Source organism: Stegodyphus dumicola, chromosome 10 (assembly GCF_044657685.1).
Source record: "Stegodyphus dumicola isolate Sdum_Otavi_A_Nest chromosome 10, ASM4465768v1".
Lineage (NCBI taxonomy): Eukaryota > Metazoa > Arthropoda > Arachnida > Araneae > Eresidae > Stegodyphus > Stegodyphus dumicola.
The window spans coordinates 44,858,497-44,881,280 of NC_140777.1; the positions used below are offsets into that span (position 1 = coordinate 44,858,497).

Here is a 22,784-nt window from a genome sequence, read left to right on the forward strand (position 1 = left end):
CAGTCACCATACAGGAGGGGGTTTTGCACTGCTAAGCCTAATTTTATAAAAGATCAAAAAAAAAAAAAAAAGTTTCACTTCTAGCATCGTAATTTTTGGTATCATTTTAGATGATTACCTTAGCTCTTATATATGTTAAAATTAGGATTTAATAACCTTTTTTTCTTTATTTTACGGGAAAATATATTTAAAAAATTGCTTATCTTGCAAAATAATTTTCAGAAACACTATTCAAATTATTCCAAAGTTTTAATTGATAAAATTCATCAATAAAGTTTAAAATTAATAAAACAACACAGTAAAGAATATTTACAGTAAGAAGTAACAAAATTTAAAATGAAGACTGTGATAAATCTCGAAGCACGGAGAAGTATCACTTTCTAACTCTTTAGAAAATGAATCATCACTCTCATCTGTGTTAGTAAATGCTTCATTAACTATGAGTGTATTCTTTCTCTGATAAATAGTGCCTTCATGCCATAATAGACTGGTGGTGAGGCTTTTCAAAATAAAAAGAGAAGAATCTAAAATATATCTGAAGGCAATGCAAAACGTAACAGAGCTCCACATAGTAACCCTAAAACACCGTACATAGTAGAGCGAAAAAAGTAGAATAAAAAAGGAATTGGAGATTTAGAGCCCACCTCTATTTACGCTTACCCCCCAAACCCTCACTACAGTTGATGAGTAAAATACCAGGCAGAATATATCAAACTCAAGGTCAGGAACATAAAACTGTGTTCATTTCAAAAGTAATGGACATCGTATTTATTAATTATTGTTCATTGAATGGGAATTGGTTTGTTCCCCTAATTTCCATTCAATAGCAATAATTACTAGCTTTTAATTTCTTTTCAAAGTTTGAAATTTTGTTATTCATGATTTAATTCAAGTCCCCATAAAACATATTTAACAGTTTACATTCAAGCTACTTTAAAACAATTTTCAGGATTAAACTTCCTACCTCTGGGTTCATTTTTTTTTAGGTACTTCTACTAAAATTAATATTAGGAGATAATATAATCAATATTTCTTTAGTAAATAAATTATTATTATCTTACTTTGCAGCTATTGCCAAGTATTAGAATAACTTGTTTTCTAACTAAGTGAATTTTAAGATCATATAACATTTGATATGCTAAATAGCAGCTATTAGCGCTATTTATCTCTTTCTTAATGCACTCTATATATTATCTCCTCTTTTTATTTTTAAGTTTAAAAGCTTTTCTACAAAAACGTTACGGCACTGAAGGTTAGCAGCCTCCTTACTTTTTAGTCTTGCTGGTATCTCTCAAATTGAAATTATTAGATGTCATTCTACTAGATGACAAACTTGCAAATTTAATGCCATGCCAACTACAGGCAACACCAAACAACAGTTTATAAAAGATATTTAACTGTATTAACATGGCACAAAAAAATACTAGCACTAAAATAAGTACACCTTCACAGATCAATACAGCAGAATCAGAGCACTTTAAACACCATGACTTCAACTCTATTCAACTTCAGATCTTAGACACAGTCAAAAGTCGTTAATACGGACTCGTCGGGACTTCGGCGATTCTGGATTATCGATTTTTCCGAATTATAGATCATCAGTTTAAATCTGGTAAGATGGCATGCAGAAATTATAAAATTAAAAATATGAAACCATAATTTATGAAATAAAGAACAATTATGATCTAAAGGGTATCAAAATTTACAAAACGAAAAAGCTTAATATTTATTTGTTTACTTTATTAAACATTTCTTTCAATGTAAGTTGTTTAAGTTACTTCGTTTCATGTGATAATACTTTCTCTTTAATTCTATTAAACAGACATAATTTCTTGTTCAGTTACAAAGTTCCGCTGTTCAAATCCTATAATTGCTGTGTCGAGAACGCCGACTAATTTCTCAATCGAAATTTTTTCGTTTTTAATAACCTCTGTGTCACTTTCTTCACTATCGGAAGCGAATTATAATGACGAGAACTTGATTTAAATCATATCAAAGACGGAGTACTTTGAGATGAAATACTACATTTAGTAAGGAATTATTAAGCCAAATAAAATAAAAACATCTGCCCTGAAGATAAGGCTAGTGCTGACAGATCAACTTACAATTAATTGCGCGCCGCGTCGCTTCCCTCCCCCTGCAGAACAGCGTGAAATTTATAAATATATTTCGGAATGATTAGATAATCAAAGGATATGGCTTTATCCATTTTTTTCAGCAAATCCACTTTCTGTTTAATGGACTTCGAAACATACTTTCGCTTTGTAGATCCTTTACACATTAGTAACGATATATCAGAAATTCTATTTGACATAATCGAAAGTTCAAGCTTACTTTTATAAAATTGCTCTAACAGTCTGCAAAAAATAATAAGGCGGATCCAATTCGAAGATTAAGAAACAACGCAATCTGCAACATTAACTGAATTAGATAATTTTAGCTTAGCTTATACCATCCGTTATACATCAAACGCGCCTGCGTAAACGTATTATGAGCACACGCATATTCGCAGCCGTAAAGGACTTAGGCGCATGCTTAAATGCGACGCATGCGCAGAAAGTTTGTAGCTTTGATGTCCAGATTATAGATCATTCCGGATTATGGGTGTCCGAATTAACGACTTTTGACTGTATGCCTCACTTCCTTTTAGAAGAAATTTATGCTAATCTACTAGAACGACCTAAACTCTTCTCTGATATGTTCATGATTATGAATCTTAGTAAATGGAAAGCCTACCTAAAATGCACACTTTTTCATAACTACATTAAGTTTCAAAATCAACTTTTTAAACAAGTCAGAGGTCTTCCAATGGGCTCCCAGTACCTTAATCTGTAATCTCTTTTTATTTATCAAAGAACTTAACTTCCAAAAAAATTTACAACAACAAGAATTAAATTACTACAAGCACACTTACAGACATATAATATAGATGATCTTATTACAATTAATAATTTTAATAAGATTGAATACTCCAAGATTTATCCAAAATGCCTTACATTTAATAAAACTAATAATTTGCAAAATAACATTTACTATCTCGATCTTCAAATCATTAACTACAAAAAAATTTTACTGTTTGACAAAAGAAACTTCAGTTTCAATACTAACAAATTAATAAATTTGACTTCCAACATTTCCAAAAAAGTGATTAGTAATACACTGGTGTGCAAAAATTAAGGACAAAGTCGAAAAATTAGCATATCAGCTGAACGAAGAGGCAGAGCGGACAGAAAGACCAATCAGGAGATTAAGTAAGGTGATGTACGGTAGCACATGCGCAGATATGCAGGTAGACGTAATGGGGGAGTGTCTGAGTAGTATAAAGCATGTTGTCGGTGTAAGATCAGTATTTCTGGCAAAGAGATTGCACGCCGTATAGCAAGTAAAATCACACCGAGTTGCTGCCTCAGCGAGAAATGGCGAATAATCAATCTGTTAGACGACATCTGGATGCTTTTACCCGAGGTCGAATCATTGGGAAGTTGGAGGAAGGCCGCAGTGTGACAAATGTGGCTGCAGAGTTCGGAATTGCTCACAGCATCGTTTCACGACTTTGGAGACAATTTCAAACTACAGGAACAGCTATCCGGGGGTTTAGTAGTGGTCGTCCACGAGGAACCACACCCGCAGATGACCAGTATATTGCCTTACAGGCCAGAAGAAACAGGCGACAGACAGCGGGAGAAATCGCTAGACACACGACACAGGCGACTGGATGACCGTGCATGGTGGTGCTCTGTTTGTACGACGCCTGTACGGTGTGTACCTCTAACACTTGCCAAATCGGAGAAGGCGTTCTCTGTCGTGCCGAGAACACTGGAATTGGAGAGACAATGAATGGGGACAAGTACTCTTTAAGATGAGAGCAGATTCAGTCTGAGTAGCGATTCTCATCGCACACTCATCTGGAGATAGCGGGGAAGCCGCAATCATCCCTCGAACATCATTGAAAGGGACAGGTATGGAGGTGGCGGTGTTCTCGTTTGGGGAGGCATCATGCTTGGTAGTCGCACAGACCTTCACATCTTCGACGCAGGTTCAGTCAACGGGAGCCGTTATTGTAACGAGATTCTTCTCCCATATGTGCATCTTTTTAGAGGCGCTATGGGACCTCAGTTCCTTTTCATGGACGACAATGCACTTTGTCATCGCACAGTAGCTGCCGAACAACTCTTAGAGAGTGAGGATATTGAACGTATGGATTGGCCGGCACGATCTCCGGATCTCAATGCCATCGAGCATGCATGGGATTTTCTAGGCAGACACTTGGCAGCTCGTACCTTACCATCAGTAATGATTCCGGAGCTTCGATTGGCGCTGCAAGACCAATGGGCAGCAATGCCTCAACAACTCATTGACGCCCTCATTCTCAGCATGGGCAGACGCTGTGAAACCTGCCTAGCAGTCAGGGGAGATCATATCCCCTATTAAAGACCGGATGTTTCTTGCTGGACACCCATCACAGGGATGTTTCGGCCTTCAGTCGCATAGCGGTCCATGCTACTTTTTCAATAAAGCTTCTTTTTATCCCTCTGATTTCTCTTTTAGTAAGTGTTGCTTACATTACTCATGTCCTTACGTATTGGGGATCTTATGGTATTAAATGTGTTGATTTGGAAAGCTTTTGTACAAAGTTATATTGAAAAAACCGTCTCGTCCTTAATTTTTGTATACCAGTGTACAATAATAAATCAAATACAAAGTATTAAAAATATTTGCACAGATACGATAGATCTACAACGCGAAATTTTGCTCGTTATTAAAATTCTCAAAAATAATCTAATACCTAATCAATTTATTAACCATTGTCTTAAAAGAGCAGGCATTAAATACTCACTCTAAATCATTTAATTGATAGGGATATGACAATTTGTTCCTAAACCTGAGAAGGCGTATAAGTTGGACGACTGTCAGTTGGAGGATTTGTACATAGTGTAATTACAAAGTTGTATATAATGTAAAAAGCTAATTGTTTTCAGACTTTTCTTATGCTGTTACTAAAAAAAATGGGCCTATTTCATAATCTTTAGTCTGTCAAATAGCTCTTTGACAGTGAAAATTACTTTTTTTCATTTTCTTAATTTCTTCCTCGTTCCGACACGACAATTAGCCAGAAATTAATTAATTTCCATTCACTAGTTAGTACAGTCAAAAGTCGTTAATTCAGACACCCATAATCTGGAATGATCTATAATCTGGACCTCAAAGCTACAAATTTTCTGCGAATATGCGTGTGCGCTTGCGCAAAATACGTTTATGAATGCACGTTTAATGTATAACGGACGGTATAAGCTAAGCTAAAATTATCTTAATTCAATTAATGTTGCAGATTGCGTTGTTCCTTAATCTTCGAATTGGATTCGGCTTATTATTTTTTGCAGACTGTTAGAGCAATTTTATAAAAGTAAGCTTGAACTTTCGATTATGTCAAATACAATTTCTGATATATATTTACTAATATGTAAAGGATCTACAAAGCAAAAGTATGTTTCGAAGTCCATTAAACAGAAAGTGGAATTGCTGCAAGAAATGGATAAAGGCATATCCTTTGATTATCTAATCATTCCGAAATATGTTTATCAATTTCACGCTGCTCTGCAGGGGGAGGGAAGCGACGCGGCGCGCAATGAATTGGAAGTTGATCTGTCAGCACTAGCCTTATCTTCAGGGCAGATGTTTTTATTTTATTTGGCTTATAATTCCTTACTAAATGTAGTATTTCATCTCAGTGTATTCCGTCTTTGATATGATTTAAATCAAGTTCTCGTCATTATAATTCGCTTCTGATAGTGAAGAAAGTGACACAGAGATTATTAAAAACGAAAAAATTTCGATTGAGAAATTAGTCGGCATTCTCAACACAGCAATTATAGAACTTGAACAGCGGAACTTTGTAACTGAACAAGAAATTGTGTCTGTTTATAGAATTAAAGAGAAAGTATTATCACATGAAACGAAGCAACTTACATTGAAAGAAATGTTTAATAAAGTAAACAAATAAATATTAAGCTTTTTCTTTTTGTAAATTTTGATACCCTTTAGATCATAATTGTTCTTTATTTCATAAATTACGGTTTCATATTTTTAATTTTATAATTTCTGCATGCCATCTTACCAGATTTAAACTGATGATCTATAATCTGGAAATGCCGAAGTCCCGACGAGTCCGGATTAACGAATTTTGACTGTATTAGAATAACTAACTTGTTTTCGAATTAAGTGAATTTTAACCCATTAACCGCCAGAACTACAAGGAATGTTTCTTTTCTCATGAAAATAATAACAAATATTAAATTAAGCATTTATAACATAAATTTACATTAAAAATAAAAAAAATGCTCTTATTTGTGGAAAAGCAAGTGTTGCGTTCGTGCAACATCAGCGGAATAAGACTACGGATGTTTAGTGAGTAGGATTGTACTCGTGTGATGTTTCTTTTGAGTGGAGCGCAGGATTACTTTTTAGCTGTATAACATTTTATAAATCTACAAATCACTTTACTTGTAATTAATTTAATATTAAAATGTACATTGTATTTCTTTTACAAATACAGATTATTTCAGCTGAAGGATTCAAGCATGAAAAGCTTGATTACAATCATGATGTAAAGCTACATTACATACTTTGCATCTATAAACAGTCTGGCTATGATACTCTTTATAACAAAGTCTTTTGTTATCAACGGACTTTACGATAAAATGATAAAATGATGACTTTACGATAAATGTCATCTCCATGCAATGGTTTTTGAATGCTGAATTTACTAGGTCTTTCTGTTGTTGATCTATTTCTGGCTAATTCTACACTCTCAATAGGAGTTTGCAAAAGGAATAATGCATTCTCGTGTCTGAAATTTAAAAGAGACTTTATATTTCCAGTAGTAAAAAGTGGTGATATTTAGTAAGTTTAGATACAGTCTCACATCATATAATTTATCAGTACTGTCAAATGCAAATTCTGCTTCATATTCCTGTACTGCAAACGTGATATCGATTCTCGTACAACAGGAACAGAAATGTCCTTATCAAAAGACCAATACATTTTTTCTTGAGGTAAAGAATGATATCCTGTAAGCAATAATATTCCAATAAATCTTCTCATATAGGCTTCAGATGCAATATTTTTTTTTTCCACTGAACGTATATATTTATCTGTTCAACGAGAAGAGAGTAAATGTCTAAACCAAACCGAAAATCGAAAATCTGCGCACTAGTTTTACCTTGTATTTTGTCTTTTATAATTTCTCTTCTATCTCTTTCTTCATGTTCTTCCTGAGACATAACTAACAGTTCCTTTTTTATCCACTTCAAGATTTCAGTCTTCTGCTTTTTAAACGTTTTAGTATGACTATAACTGCTTGTAGAAGGCTGAAACTTACTTCTTACGTGAATTTCAACTTCCCCAGCAGTATCATTTGGTAAAATATCATTATCATTATTTAAAACATTGCCATTCCTTTCTTCTTTGTTACTAGCTTCTGCAATTTCTGGGGGAACAACAACAATATCAGTTTCATTCTGGTCATTATTAACATTATCATCATCTGTTTCTTCATCAAAAAAATCTTTGAAGGGCTTCTTCTAATGTAAGATACCTCGTTCTAGGCATTTTTAAATAACCAGAACAGGGACCAGAACATCGAAAGGAATGAGTGAAAAAGGAGATTGACTACCCGTTCCCTGCTGACATTTCATCAGCGCAACACCTGTTTTCCCTTCCTTCCCAACACAAATATAAACATCTGACTGATGTAATGTTCTGATAAATGGTGACCTTGACTAAAAATAGATCACTTATAAAGGCGATTCTTTTGTTAAATATTTTCAGCAAAAATACCCGGTCGAAAATTTTGCTTAAATTTTGTTTAAAGTATGAGATTAATTATTATAAACAAAATGATTGTTGAAGGCAAATATTTTTTTACAGAAATAATCTTCATAATATTCTGTACACAAAATCATCTGCTGGTATAAAATATCTTAGGTAGTTATATTTATATGCCCATTTATTTTGACCGTTGCGTCAACGCAACACCAGCGGCTAATGGGTTAAGATAAAAAACATGGTTTTTAGATATATAAATATGTATATATATGTAATATTTTGGCAGTCGGGCACATGAGTGAAGCTTGGTAATCCAATGATGACACAGAAAGATTTAAATTTATAGCTCCTATCTTTATTCAATTCAAAAAGCATATCATCTTCTTTACTAAATAAGATTAAATTCACTACATCATAGTATTCTAACAAAGGAAGGCAGATGAGAGCAGCAGCATAGATCCTAACAGCAGTAGAGGCAGAAAGCGGTCTCCCATGCAAAATGGCACGAGTTCTCTATTTATAGGAGCTAGGAATGTTCTCGAAAGTACTGGTCTAGGGGGAAGATCCTGAAATTGCAAAAAATTAATTAGAGGTTGCTTGTTCACATAGAGCAAAGCCATTGCATTTTTTATATTTTACATATATTTTGCTTGATGCCAAATTATTGTTTAGAAGAAACATATGTATGGATGTATGTGTTCATGTATATATGTGCGTACATACACACATATATGCACATACAATATATACAGACAGGCATATATACATACATTTCTGAATATGGTCCCGATAACAGAAGAGTACCGAAAAGATTTACCAGTCATTAAGAAGCAAGACCAACAGTTATGGAAGTGGCAAAACATAATGTTGCAAAACATACGAACTCCTCTGGAAATAATCTAGACTCCAAAGATATTGCTAACAAGCCAAGATAAGTTTATCAAAGAAAAGTACCTGTCTTCATGATTTATTTCTGCCTGTAGCAAGTAGTAGAACTGCTAGGTAATAAGTTTAAAATTTGCCTTCACAACTGGAACTTCTGTATAACAAAATGTTGCATACAAAATACTTGTCTTTATTCGTGTTACTTGTCTTTGTTTGGTGACTGAGATAAAGCTGAATTTAATACCAAGTGCATTTATATCTACTAGAATCATGAACATAAAATATTTCAATCAACATTAAGAACATGACCATTAACAGGGTACTGAAGAATAATGATTAATGTACGTACTTCAGTGCACGCATTTGACAGATGATCTGTACAGTACCATTTTAACAGCTTTGTGGACACCAGAGAGATCTGTTTTAACAGCATTTTGCCCTTTAGATGAACTAGTGTCCTCGGGCCCTATGATAATTACTCACAGAAATGAAATAAAAATGGATTGGCATGAAGCCCCCCTGCTCATGAAATACCCAGTAGACCCATACATTAAGACAGCCCTATATCTGTTCAAAGATGTTAGCATGCAGTCTTACAATCCTATATAAGGCATTTAAATAAATTATATTGCCATCAAATGATCTTAGCATTGCCAAAAAACTTTTGGAGACCCTATTGAACTCCATAAAACTCTTTGAAGAAAGAACATTTTCATTTGAGTGTTGTGTATGTAAGATTTTTGTATTCAGTTAACTCATTGTAAATGATGCAACCTTATGTGAGGACATTATAAGTTTAAATTTCCGTTTAGACTTTTATATCCATATATTTATGTGTTATCACCGACATATATGTTATCTGCAAATTTTGTAAATTTGCTCCTGACGACAGAGAATCGATCACCAAGATGCATTTAAACTCATCAGAAATATATATTTCAGATATTATCATACAGTGTACTATATTTTCATAAAGAGCATGAAAGTTTATGTAATTCATAACATATAGATTGCTAGTTGCTCTATTTTTCTTTTATGATATGTTCATCAGTAAAATCGTTAGAATTTAGACTGTTAATTAATAGAAGATTTTTCAATATTAATTCATGAAGTATTTTTTTTTCTAATATACTATATATGTTGTAGGGTTTATATTTATTTTAACTAACATTTATTTTAAGTTTAAACTATCTTTCCTGTCAATCCTTACTTTCCCCTGGAACTGCCAATGCCAGAATATGTAAATTTGAGTAGAACGCGCAAGCATTCAAATTATCAGCGGAAGTAGTATGATTTAAATAGAAGGAAACGAGTTCGGTGAGAGAGTTATTTTTACTTAGCGAGTGCGGAGGTAGTTATCGAGAATTGAAGAACCCTGCGTTGCGGCCTATGTGCTTGGCGGGAAGTAGTTGCAATTGTTCCAGTGAGCTTCAAGTCTGCTGAATTAGCTGCGGTATTTGTAAAACGCGGTGAGTTAGTTATTTTAGAGAGCCTCGTAGTTAGAATATTGTCTTTACTTTCTTTTCAGGTTCTTATTTTTATTTGACTGCCTAGTGGGCACAGTCTGTAAGCGTCAAGAGGACGCCATTGTAATTTATTACGTTGAATAAAAAGGGACTTAAACCCTTTATAAGACTCTGTGGTTTATACAAGCTTTCACAGTCACCTCTTGGTTGCGTGCTAGTTAGAGGCGCGCAACGTTATATTGGCGCCCGAACACTTATCGAACTGAAATGGCCGAAAACTGGATGGAAGCCGCTGGACAACACCAAGAAATGACAACGCAGTTAGAAGGATTTGGATACCTGGTCCAGACTTTGAGAGCATCAATCAAGCCAAACGTCTATTTCGACGGAAAAAATTTGGTGTCCGTATTTTTAGAAGGTATAGAAAACCACTTTCAGCTCTATCCTGTGCCGGAAAGACAAAAAGTTGCTATTGCCACATCAGCACTAAGAGGACAGGCCGCGCTATGGTGGAAAAATATAGGCAAATTTCTTCTAGGTGAATTTGGAAGCCCAACGTATACATTTGAAAATTTCAAAATATCGCTCGTAAAGGCCTTCCCCATAGTGAAAGATTGCGCACGGCTGGAAGCCGAGCTATATAGTTTCTATCAACGGGATACAGCACAATCGACGGACTTTATTTTACGAAAAATCAAGCTAACGGATATGCTGTATGGCAAGAAACCCGATGCGGAGATTATTGAAATAATATTACCAAGATTGTTACCCGCTGTTCAAGACTACTTTGAAATTAGAAACCCAACCACATTGCAGGAACTTTTCGAATTGGCGGTGAAATTTCAAAATCGCAGAATAGCAGAAAGAGCGAGAGGGGAAACATATTCTCAAAGTACCAGAAGGAAGGAGGAAACCAGAAATGGAAATCACTCATATGGGGGAAAGAACTATCAAGCTAACGCATCGAAACTCGAAGGTCAAGGCCCAAAAAGAAAATTTGAAAATAAGCATCCGCGTACCCAGAAGACACAGATTGAAAGGAAAGCTTTAAACGACTAGAGGGGCCTGTGAAAGGGAGGGTCCAGACCACGGAAGTTTTAGAAAAACCCTCAAATAGACATCTAAATACAGTCATCGTAAAAAACTCGCAGCTACCAATTATACAAGTCCTGGTTGGCGATGTACCAGTAGAAGCCCTCATCGATACAGGAGCAGAAGGAAATTTCATGAGTGAAAAGTTCTTCAAAAAGAATTTTTATAGGATACGACTATTCAAAACCAGAAATACGGAAATTATAGCGGCGCAAGGAAAAACATGTCACTGCATCGGGAAAGTATCATTAAACTTACAGATAAAAGAGGAAAATCTCAAAGTATTAATTTTTGTGGTGAAAGACCTCCAACACTCTCTTATTTTAGGTATGGACTTTTTAAGGGCTGCGAGGGCCAAATTAAATTTTCAAGATAGTTCCGTGGTGCTGGAGATGGACCAGAGGGTGGTGGAACCTGCGGAGACACCTGAATTGGACCTTAGCCATTTGAATGACCAGGAAAGTAAAGCAATACAGCAAGTGGTGAGTAATTTTTCTCATTTGTTTTCAGAAAAACCGGGAAACTGTCAGATCGTGACTCACAAGATTCAATTAAATGCCGAAAAACCTTGTAGGACTAAACCGTATCGCTATGATAAACAAAAAGACTTAATCATCGAAGAACATATTCAGGAGATGTTAAAGAATAAAATAATAACGCCCATAAATAGTGAGTACGCGAGTCCAGTCGTACTATGTAGGAAAAAGAACGAGTTTCCTCCTTCGGATAAAAGGGATTGGAGGTTTGCTATCGATTATAGAAAACTAAATAGCATAACTAAATTTCCAGTTTACCCTTTGCCGGTTATAGACGAGATCATTAGACAGATCAAATCGACGAGATATATGTCTACTTTGGACTTAACGTCTGGCTACTATCAAATAGCTATGAGACCCGAAGATATACATAAAACCGCGTTTATAACAAAATCGGGCACTTATGCATTTTTACGCATGCCTTTTGGGTTGTGTGGGGCCCCATCAACATTCCAGAGAGCTATGGACATTGTTCTAAAGCCTGTCCTAGGAAAATCAACCTTAATTTATCTAGATGATATAATTATAACGAGTAATACGTTGGAACAACACATTAATGACCTCGAACAAGTTTTTAAATTATTAAAAGAGGCCGGTCTTACAATTAACGCCTCAAAATGCAAGTTCGCAACTAAAGAACTTAAATATCTCGGTTATAAAATTTCGCAAAAGGGTATAGAAACGCAAGATTCAAAAATAAAAGCTATTAAGAATTTCCCACCGCCAAGAAACTTTCGTCTTTCCTTGGACTATGTTCTTACTATCGATCTTTCATAAAAGATTTCACTAATATTGTTGAACCACTCATAGTAATCAAAAGAAAAAAGAGTAAATTTACGTGGACAGCTGAAGCTAACACAGCTTTTGAAAGATTAAAAGAAGCGCTTATTAATGCCCCTGTTTTAAAATTCCCTGAGGGGGACGAAAACCTGGAAATTGCGGCAGATGCATCAGACTGTGCGGTGGGTGCGGTTCTTATGCAAAATAACCATCCGCTGACATTTTTTAGTAAAACATTGAATCAAACACAAAGGAATTATACAGCTACAGAAAGAGAAACATTAGCCGTATTAATGGCTGTACACAAATTTCGAGTTTATTTCGGCAAATCGCCAGTAACAGTCTTTTCGGATCATGCGGCTGTTGGTAGACTTTACTCGGGAAAAAACCTAACGCCCAGGTTAATAAGATGGGCTTTAAAACTCCAAGAATATAATATCACAATAAAATATAAACCAGGTAAGGAAAACAATGTAGCTGACGCACTTTCTCGTATAAAACTGGACGATGAAGGTAATGAACTTAAATGCGCTGTGTTGACTTCAAAAGTTTTAGATTCTAGAGATACGGTTATTACTGAACTGAAAGCTGATCCTGAATTTGGAAATATCTATGCTTATTTGAAAGACCCCGAAAGCTTTGAGCATACAGATATCGATGCGATAAGAAATAGAGCAAAAAACTATGAAATAATAGATAATTTATTATTCTATACGAAAACAACAAACGAAAATCTTGAGTATAAGCCAGTCATCCCAGCCTCGCTTCGATTAAGCATTTTGAAGGAGTTGCACGAAAAAAAAAAACAGCAGGCCACCTCGGGGTCAGAAAGACTTTAAAAAGGGTACGCGAGGCGGTATATTTCCCGCAATTATACAAAATAGTAACGGCGTATGTCAGGTCCTGCAATCAATGTCAGTTAATAAATGATATTAATTACAGCCCGGCCGGGTACTTAAATAGCATTCGCGCTACATTTCCGAATGAAATTTTAGGCATAGATCTCCTTGGTCCCTTCCCCCAGAGCGAGTTAAATAAAAATCGTTTTCTTTTAGTAATAGTAGATCATTTTTCAAAATGGATAGAAATTGTTCCACTTAAACGCGCGTCAGCCAAAACAGTCGCAGATGCATTCTTACACAGATACATTTTAAAATACGGTGCACCGATAAAAGTCATTAGCGATAACGGAAAACAATTCATTAGTCAAATATTTGAAAACATATGCAATGGACTTGATATACGCCATATCAAAATGGTTCCGTATAGACCACAGGCTAACATAGCAGAAACAGTTAATAAAAACATTGTAAAAATAATTCGCAGTTACGTTAGCACACATCACAAGCGCTGGGATGGCTACATAAATGAATTAGCTTATGCTTTAAGAACGGCACATCATGATACTACGGGAAAAACTCCAGCAGAATTATTTTAAGGCAGAAAGTTAATTACGCCTTTAGATAAATTATTCTTTGTGCAACAAAGAGAGTAGGAATTTAGACAAAAGGACGTGCAAAAGCTAATTGATCAGGCGCTTAAAACCTCGGATACGGCAAGAAATAGGCAGAAGTTATATTATGATAGAAAACGCCGTGAAGCAGATTTTAAAGTTGGGGATAAAGTATTGAAACGGAAATTTTCTTTATCAAGTGCCCCAGACAATTTTATGGCAAAGCTAGCTCCAAAGTTTGAAGGCCCCTATGTAATTCAGGAAATCAAAGGAGTAGTCTTATATTTTAAAAACGAGAGAGGGGAAATCTGTAAAGCAAGTCCCGACCAGGTGAAAAAATACTATAATCCAAATGATTTTGAAATCCTTAAAAGTTTCTTGCAGGACTCAAGTCTAAACGAAATAGAAGGGCCAGAGACTGCAACAACTATTCCAGCACCCAAGAAACGGAGAACTGAAGAGAGACCTAGCACTTCTACAACCCGGACGTCGGTATCAAAAAGAAAAAAGGATTTTCAAACTCCGGCGTTTAAGAAAAACAAAAATACAGATGAACCGGGTAAAGAAACCGTGGTAAAGACGAAAACACCACCTACAAAAGACAGCAGGAGGAATTACACATCAAGGAGAACGCGCACACGGCCACAGAGTCAGGTGCCAGCCAGGCCGCCGTTCCGGAAACTGAAACGCCAACAGGAGGCACAAAAATACGACGAACAGAAGAAATTCAAGAAGGACTCCAGACCGGAGGACGTCACGACCAGCCGTCCCAGGCAGAAACGCAAAGGCCAACAACCAGACGATTACTCCGTCAAGAGGCCAGCAGGTAGAGGACGCAAAAGAAAGAGCAACAGGGACGACACTCGGAGATCAATAAGGAGAAGATTGACATCCATGACACCTCTAACTTGGGATCAATTTTGCCAAAAACGGATGACGGAATTTCAAGCATCGAAAACTCAAAGATAAGTTAAAACCTTCTATAAATATTTTTCTCTTTTGTTCCGAAATGTTATGCATAAGTATGAAGTTCTATGTTTTGACGGAAGTCAATATGTCTCGGTTGAGACTTAGTTTTGTTTTACTTTATTTAGCTAAAGCAAAAGTATTATTTTCTTTAAGTGTAAAAGCTAAAAACAAGCATTTTCTGTTGGTCGAAAGACTAATTCTGTTATGTTAAAGCCAAAATTTGGCCAGAGATAAAAATAACTTCGTATTCTTGTACTAATAAGAATTTTAGTTCCAGTGCCGCCAGCTTGGCGAAGAATGAGTAAAGTAAAAATTTATTTTCTCTTATTCATTTTATGGTAAATTGTAAAAAGCATATGTATTAAACTTTCGTAAATGTATGTAAATACTTGCATGTTATGTAAAAGTAGAATTTAGTCTAGAAGCATAAAATTGTAGATGCTAAAAGTGAATGCTTAAAAGCAATGAAGTCAAAATTTAAGTAGTAAATTGTAGATAATGTCATGCTTTAGAGCGAAAGCCTGCATGTTTAAAGATGAATGAGGGGGAAGTTAGAATGAATGTGTTTTGTAGGGTTCTCCACCTACATTTGAATTTTTAAGAATATTAAAGTAGCTCATTGAGTTGTAGAATGTCGAGTAAGGTGTGTCTATTTGGTCGTTGAATTCTAACAAATCATGGTGGTTAGGGGAAGTGTTGTAAGACTAAAACACGAATATCCCCGTTTGACACCACACACGGTGGAGAGCCAGGGTAAAGTTAAATTAATGCTTGAAAAATTGAATGAATGTGAAGTAAGCAATAACTAAGAAAAACGAATCGTTTAAAAACAAAAATTTATTGTGTCAAGAAAGTGTAAATTATAATGTATGTAGAAAGATACTGATACTTATTCCTTCCAGATGCTGGAAGGAAAGACCAAGATTGATTGATGAAGTCCAGGAAAAGTTGCTGTAAGAAGAAAACTTTGTAACGATCAACAGAATTTTAGTATACAAATGGTTATATAAGATATTTTTTTTGTGTAAACGAGGTTCTCGCCAATTAGTTCAGAATTAGAGAAACTTACAACAGGTCGTTTGTAGGACCTGCTTCCAAGTTTTCCAAATTCTGGCAGCGGCAAATGTAGGGTTTATATTTATTTTAACTAACATTTATTTTAAGTTTAAACTATCTTTCCTGTCAAGCCTTACTTTCCCCTGGAACTGCCAATGCCAGAATATGTAAATTTGAGTAGAACGCGCAAGCATTCAAATTATCAGCGGAAGTATTATGATTGAAATAGAAGGAAACGAGTTCGGTGAGAGAGTTATTCTTACTTAGCGAGCGCGGAGGTAGTTATCGAGAATTGAAGAACCCCGCGTTGCGGCCTATGTGCTTGGCGGAAAGTAGTTGCAATTGTTCCAGTGAGCTTCAAGTCTGCTGAATTAGCTGCGGTATTTGTAAAACGCGGTGAGTTAGTTATTTTAGAGAGCCTCGTAGTTAGAATATTGTCTTTACTTTCTTTTCAGGTTCTTATTTTTATTTGACTGCCTAGTGGGCACAGTCTGTAAGCGTCAAGAGGACGCCATTGTAATTTATTACGTTGAATAAAAAGGGACTTAAACCCTTTATAAGACTCTGTGGTTTATACAAGCTTTCACAGTCACCTCTTGGTTGCGTGCTAGTTAGAGGCGCGCAACGTTATAATGTAAATGTAACCAAACAGACTTTTTTTAATTTTTCATCAGTAATATTTTACTTTTTTAGAGGGGGATAAAATCACTGAAAACTGGTAGTTCGATCTGGGTTTGTTTCCAGGCAAATGGGCTGGCTGCATAGACATTGGTTTTTGTTATGTGTAACATGTATATGAGCCAGTTCCCCTTCAAAAGCCCTCCACTAAGGCATCCTTCCCCTAGGCAAATAGCTCTCATATGCTCTTTGCGAAGTCAAATATACCCCCACTCCTCCAAAACAAAGTTTACCTTTTTTGTCCTTTTCTTCATATTTTAAGTATCTGATTAATAGCTTTCTCAGAGCTTGCTGCTTTAAAGAAAGGTTGTTGCATGTTAATATTTTAGAGTATTCATTTGATGAACATTATTCTGTGCCAGTCATATTTTATGGTATATTTTGCAGAACAGCATTTCTTGCTAGTCTGTTCTTTTAAGACAGAAATGCTGTCTTGACATTTAAACACAGCATGTTATATTATACTCGATAACAAAAATTTCATTCAACAAAGTAAATTTGAAATGTGTGATTATGGTACCACAAACAGCGATGAGAAGAAAGCCTTTATTTAACTTCAGCTTAAAAAAATTGGCTTTGAGGCTCAGTTTTTCTTTTCCTGAGGTTGTTCACTGGAACCAAGTCTAATTATTTGGCTTGAACATGTATGGGCTTAATCTGGAACACACTGACATGTAAATAATACATGTATTTTAAGTGAGAAAAAATTTAAATACATAAATATTTCTGTGAAAAAATTTAAAAGAAATTCTTAATGAAAATTTAAGGAAACAAACTTCATATGGAATTCTTCCTCCTAGGCAAATAAGCATCTGATTTATATCTCATTAAATGAAAAATCAGTGCTGTAAAAGCTCGACTACCTGGAAAACTTGGGAAATACCAGATTCCAGGTAACCTAAAAATTCTGGATAGCTGACTGTATAAAAAATGGAATTCATATTAGAAAAGACAAATCAGTGGGAAAAATTTCTGGTCTAAAATTATAAAAATGATTATCTTATTTATTACCAACGTGAATATCAGTTTACATTTCTGCATTTAAAATTATAGTCTACATTTCTGCATTTAAAATTATAGTCTACATTTAAAATTGTACAGGATTTTGAAAACAAAAATATGCATTACAGTCATATATGCTAAAGTAGTTTGACTTTTATGAAATCTTTCTAAACATGAAAGTTAACAGAAATGTTGCCAATCATTTTGGTAGAAATTTTAATGAACAGATTGTTCTTTATTTAGTTAAATAATAAAGAGATACAAATTAGAGATGTAGCATATAAAAAGCTTGAATTGCTTATCATAATTTTTTTTTGTTACATTGCCATTGCTTATCCATTTTAAAAGTCGCTTATTTTGATGTCCGAATTCTGTAAATGGCTCCGCTTCATGCAGTCCTAAATATTAACCATTTTCCCAAAATGTGAGGCAAAAATAGAGCTTATTTTCCTTCTTTTCAAATATTTGACTAGCCTATCAAGAACTTATCAAATTTGTATTAAACTAAAATGAATTTCTTAAGATTGTGTTGGGACATCATTCTTATCCATAACTGGTGCTAAATCACACTGTCCGTTGACAACGTGTATGTGTTAATAATATGACAAGTTCTATAATGGCATTACAGATCTCTCATTTACTATATATTTCAGGAAAATTCTTTTTCTAAAATTCTTAAATATTCCAATTGCTTGCATTTTTCCAGTTAGTTTAATGCCTGCCTGATGGTCGGCTTTTACTGTACTTCAGCGAACACATGATTCATACTAGCTCTTGTTTTCTGAAGTATTTGTCTGATTTTGCGATAAGTACATACCCAGTTTCATATATTGACTTATCTCAAGCTTTTAAAAAGTGAATGTTTAAGTCGAATATAGCTAAGTTTTATTTATTTATTTATTTATAATTTTTATTTTTAGTCCAAAGGGATTTGAATCCCGAAGGACTTATTAGTTTCATTTTGGCATTTTGCGTCGGACGGATAAATGTCGGTTCACTTTTCAAACTGTTGCCATAAAATGTTAGAGTCCTGCATTATATTTGAAGAAATTAAATAATGAAAATCTCCGTAAATGTATGTATATTTCTCACATTGTCATAAAATAACGGTACATAGAGTCATCGAATTTTGAATAACGTAATCCTCCAATGAATATGAGCATGTGGAAGACCAAATTTGAAATTTGAAATTTGTTTTATGATCGATTTCCTATTTTTTAAAACTTTGACGAATTTTTGATTAACAAACTCAAGGATTTCAAAGCGAGCAATGGCAACGTTGTGCAGAAAAAACATTTTTATCTCCAGCGCGTGAGTCTCTGTATCGGAAATTCTAAAGATATGCTCGTTTTAAAACTATTTTGCGATATTGCTGTTGCACTGGATCTTATGGTTTAAGTGCGAGGAACATGATATTTAATAAAGAAAGGTAACACACAAAATGTTAAAAAACGCCCCTTATGACGTAATTTAAAATCTGAAACATTTCAGTTTTTTTTTTTTTTTTAAATTTTTTATTTATTTTATTTATTTATTTATTTATTTATTTATTTATTTTTTTACGTATTATTCTCCTTCCAGGCTTAAGTGAAGTATCAGATGTGTGCCAAAATTGGGTGCTTTTGTTGTTAGATAAAGATTTTAATCTGGTAACCTTGTTTTTTTAATAGCCCAGGTCAGTGAGATTGCGAGATAGTTCTCTGTAGATGATGTGTTGTCTGTTTCTAAATGCTATATATTTTTAAAAAAATGTGTACTTTTAAATGGCAAAAACAGAATCCATGTTTTACTTTCATAATATTCAAGTTTATTGATTATTTTAACTGGGTGACTGTATTTAAGACTGAAAGACATGATTTAGAGGTGTTTTTTTTTAATTATTTTTTTTTTTTATTTTAATGGCTTGGAGCAAAACGGCGAAATGTCTGTATTGCCATGGTTAAATGTGAATTCTTGGTTAGAATTTTTTTTTTTTTTCAATTTCCATTCCCCTTCCCACCAAAAACATTTTTTTCTATTGCTGAAAATTAATATATTCTATCCTGAATTTGAAAATGCAAAATATTTTTGACAGTAAGCAGTTTTATTTAAGATAAATATCTTAATAAAAATAATTTTTTAAAATATGGGAAATAAGTTTTGAAAATTATTTGTACAGTCTTTCTTGGCCATAAAAGCATAAAAACCCTATTGAATTCATTGCAGATTATTTTAATGCTTAGATTGCCTCTTTCTCCCCCCAAAACATGACAATGTTATTCACTGCCCTCAGAATCCATCATAAAAGCTGTTTTGTTGAATGTGATATGCAACAATAACTAAACTAAATAAAACAAAATCACAGAAAATACAAAATGATTTTGTTTTCTATTCAAGGCAGGAGGATATCTCACTGTAAAAATATGTAGAAGCAGGACTAGTTGCACGATCTCTTAACAGTATTCAGAAATACAAAAAAGTAATTGCAGAATATGAGATATGTAAGTAGTGATGAGTTCACTTTCAAGGATGCAATTTTTCTCTTTTTCGCATGTCATACCTCACCAACTGTACAGACACACACAAAAAAAAAAAAAAAAAAAAAAAAAGTGACGTGACACTGACCCAGAAGTGACTAATTTCAAATAAATTTAAATGTGTAAATCTGTGTAACTGTGTGTATGAGTTGCATTTAGTAGACAGCTAAAGTGTAATACTAAGTTTGTGCAATTCTGTGATGTTTTTTGCCAAAACAGGCTGCTGTGGACATGGGGAGAATGACAGCGGAATAAATTACGGATAAAACTCGTGAAAACTGAAAATTTTTTTATGCATCATGTAATTCTTATTTAATAATTAGGATTTATGTTTTAAATTGCTAAAATGTGTTGTTTTTTTTTATATGTTTATAATGTTTCCCCACTTACGATAAATATCAATGGATTGACAACCTTTTTTTGAAAGTCACTAAAATCTTTAACTTTGTACTTCCTTCCTTTCCAAACTTCATGAATTGCCTAATGAGATTTATTGATACTTAATAAAACTATTATCTTTTGGTTGACAGCCCTTTCGTATTGAAGCAGGATCATCCTTATTGTTTCTATTCTTCTTACCTTGTTTTGAAGATTTCATGTGTTTGTAAACATTTATAATTTGAAATTGTTTAGAATTTGAAATAATGATACAGAAGAGTTAAATTAAAAATTTTAGCTGGTTGAACTGGCCTATAGACCATGTGTTTGAAAGACTGCTCTAAAGCATGATATGTCTGAAAGATATGTTAGAATATGACAAGTGCTAGATAAATAGTATTTGTATTTTACTGTTATTGAATCTGAAGGTGCTATGAGTCATGTAATGATATGTTTCCCTCAGTGCTTTAATCTTGACTGTTAAGTTTTGATTCTGGAATTTTTTAAGTCTAATGTCTGCACTGATATTTTGGGAATAACATGATGTTTAAATTGTGGGAACAGTTTTATATTGTGAAAGTAGTGTGAAATATTCTTGCTTTGGGCAAATAATTTGTTTGTTCACGAAGCAGATGTAGATGGAGTGACTAAATACTAAATAAATTGTCTCGAATCTCCAAACTTATCTTTCTTGAATATTTTTTAAATGACCTGGGTCATGCTGCATATTAAACATACTTGATCAATTGCTGTTGATTATGCTACAGGAAGAACAGAAAAAAAAAATATTGTAGCAGTTAACTTAATGAAGAGCCTGACTTCAGTGTTATTTGTGAAAAGATGTCTCATCATTCTTAGTCTTAGAAATAATAAAAAAATATGGCTTTGTGAGATAGATTACATCCCGGTAGCTCTACTTTGCTTAAAAACAGCCAATGTTTAAAAACTGAACCTTGATAATATTTGCTTTTATTATGAAAATGATATATTTCTGCTGTGGATAATGCATGAATTATGTCTCATATAGGTTCATATGTGTAAAATTTATTCAGGTAGATATGTTGGATCCGTCTGAAATGAAATGTGGCAAATATGGTGTACTGTCTCTTCGTACACCCCCCTCATCACCAAGAGCTGATTCTATTCTTCAATTAGATGAAAAATTTGATCAGATTGTGCCTGATGTTAGTGATGATACTGATGCTTGGAGGACATCATGCGAGTCTGTTAATGCAGCTATCCCACAGGCATCTGGTACAAAATATAGAGTTCAGGAGGTTGTAGTTCGCATGCGAGGTACTGCATATACCAAACATATCCAGTGGTGGAGTGGCATAAAACGTAAGTTGTCATTAAATTAGTATGAGTACATTTGTTATATGTGATTTGTTATATAGAATGAAATTAATCTTCCTCTCTTTTTTTGGGGGTCACCATTTTTAATAAAATGCAATGTTATATCCAACACACCTTTCAAAGAAACATTTAGCATGGTCCATTTTGCATTGCATATTTGCATTTATTATTATTACACAAGGTATGTGAATGTATTATTATTCAGTATTTGGGATAGCATATTTAACAAAGCAAATTCCAAATTGTTCTTTTAAGTTAAGGAGGAGGTTTTCATGCATTGATTTCAGCATTTTTATATTAAGTTTTAATATATTTTAATTTTTGTTTCTTCTCTGATTCTCCTCCCCCCCCCATTACGGCAATTTCACTTACAAAGTACAGTCAAAAGTCGTTAATTCGGACACCCATAATCCGGAATGATCTATAATCCGGACCTCAAAGCTACAAACTTTCTGAGCATGCGTCGCGTTCACGCATGTGCACAGGCGTTTACGAGTGCTCGTAAGACCTTTATGGATGTGAATATGTTTTTGCGCATGCGCGTTTAATGTGTAACGAACGGTATAATCTAAGCAAAAATTATTTAATTCAGTTAATGTTGCAGATTGCGTTGTTCCTTAATTTTCAAATTGGATCAGGCTTATTATTTTTTGCAGACTGTTAAAGCAATTTCATAAAAGAAAGCCTGAACTTTCGATTATGTCAAATAGAATTTCCGATATATATTTACTAATATGTAATTTGTATCTACAAAGCAAAAGTATGTTTTGAAATCCGAAATCTGTTTATCAAT

At 34.2% G+C, this 22,784-nt stretch overlaps 1 protein-coding gene across 1 annotated transcript in view; it reads left to right on the plus strand.

Moving 5' to 3' along the window:
* The window catches only part of Ent3 (equilibrative nucleoside transporter 3), a 64,319-nt gene that overhangs the window by 3,624 nt on the left and 37,911 nt on the right, over positions 1-22,784 (plus strand). The window contains exon 4 of the mRNA XM_085824911.1: positions 21,688-21,976. Coding sequence (XP_085681037.1) covers positions 21,688-21,976 — 289 coding nt within the window. The remainder of the gene's footprint in view (positions 1-21,687; positions 21,977-22,784) is intronic.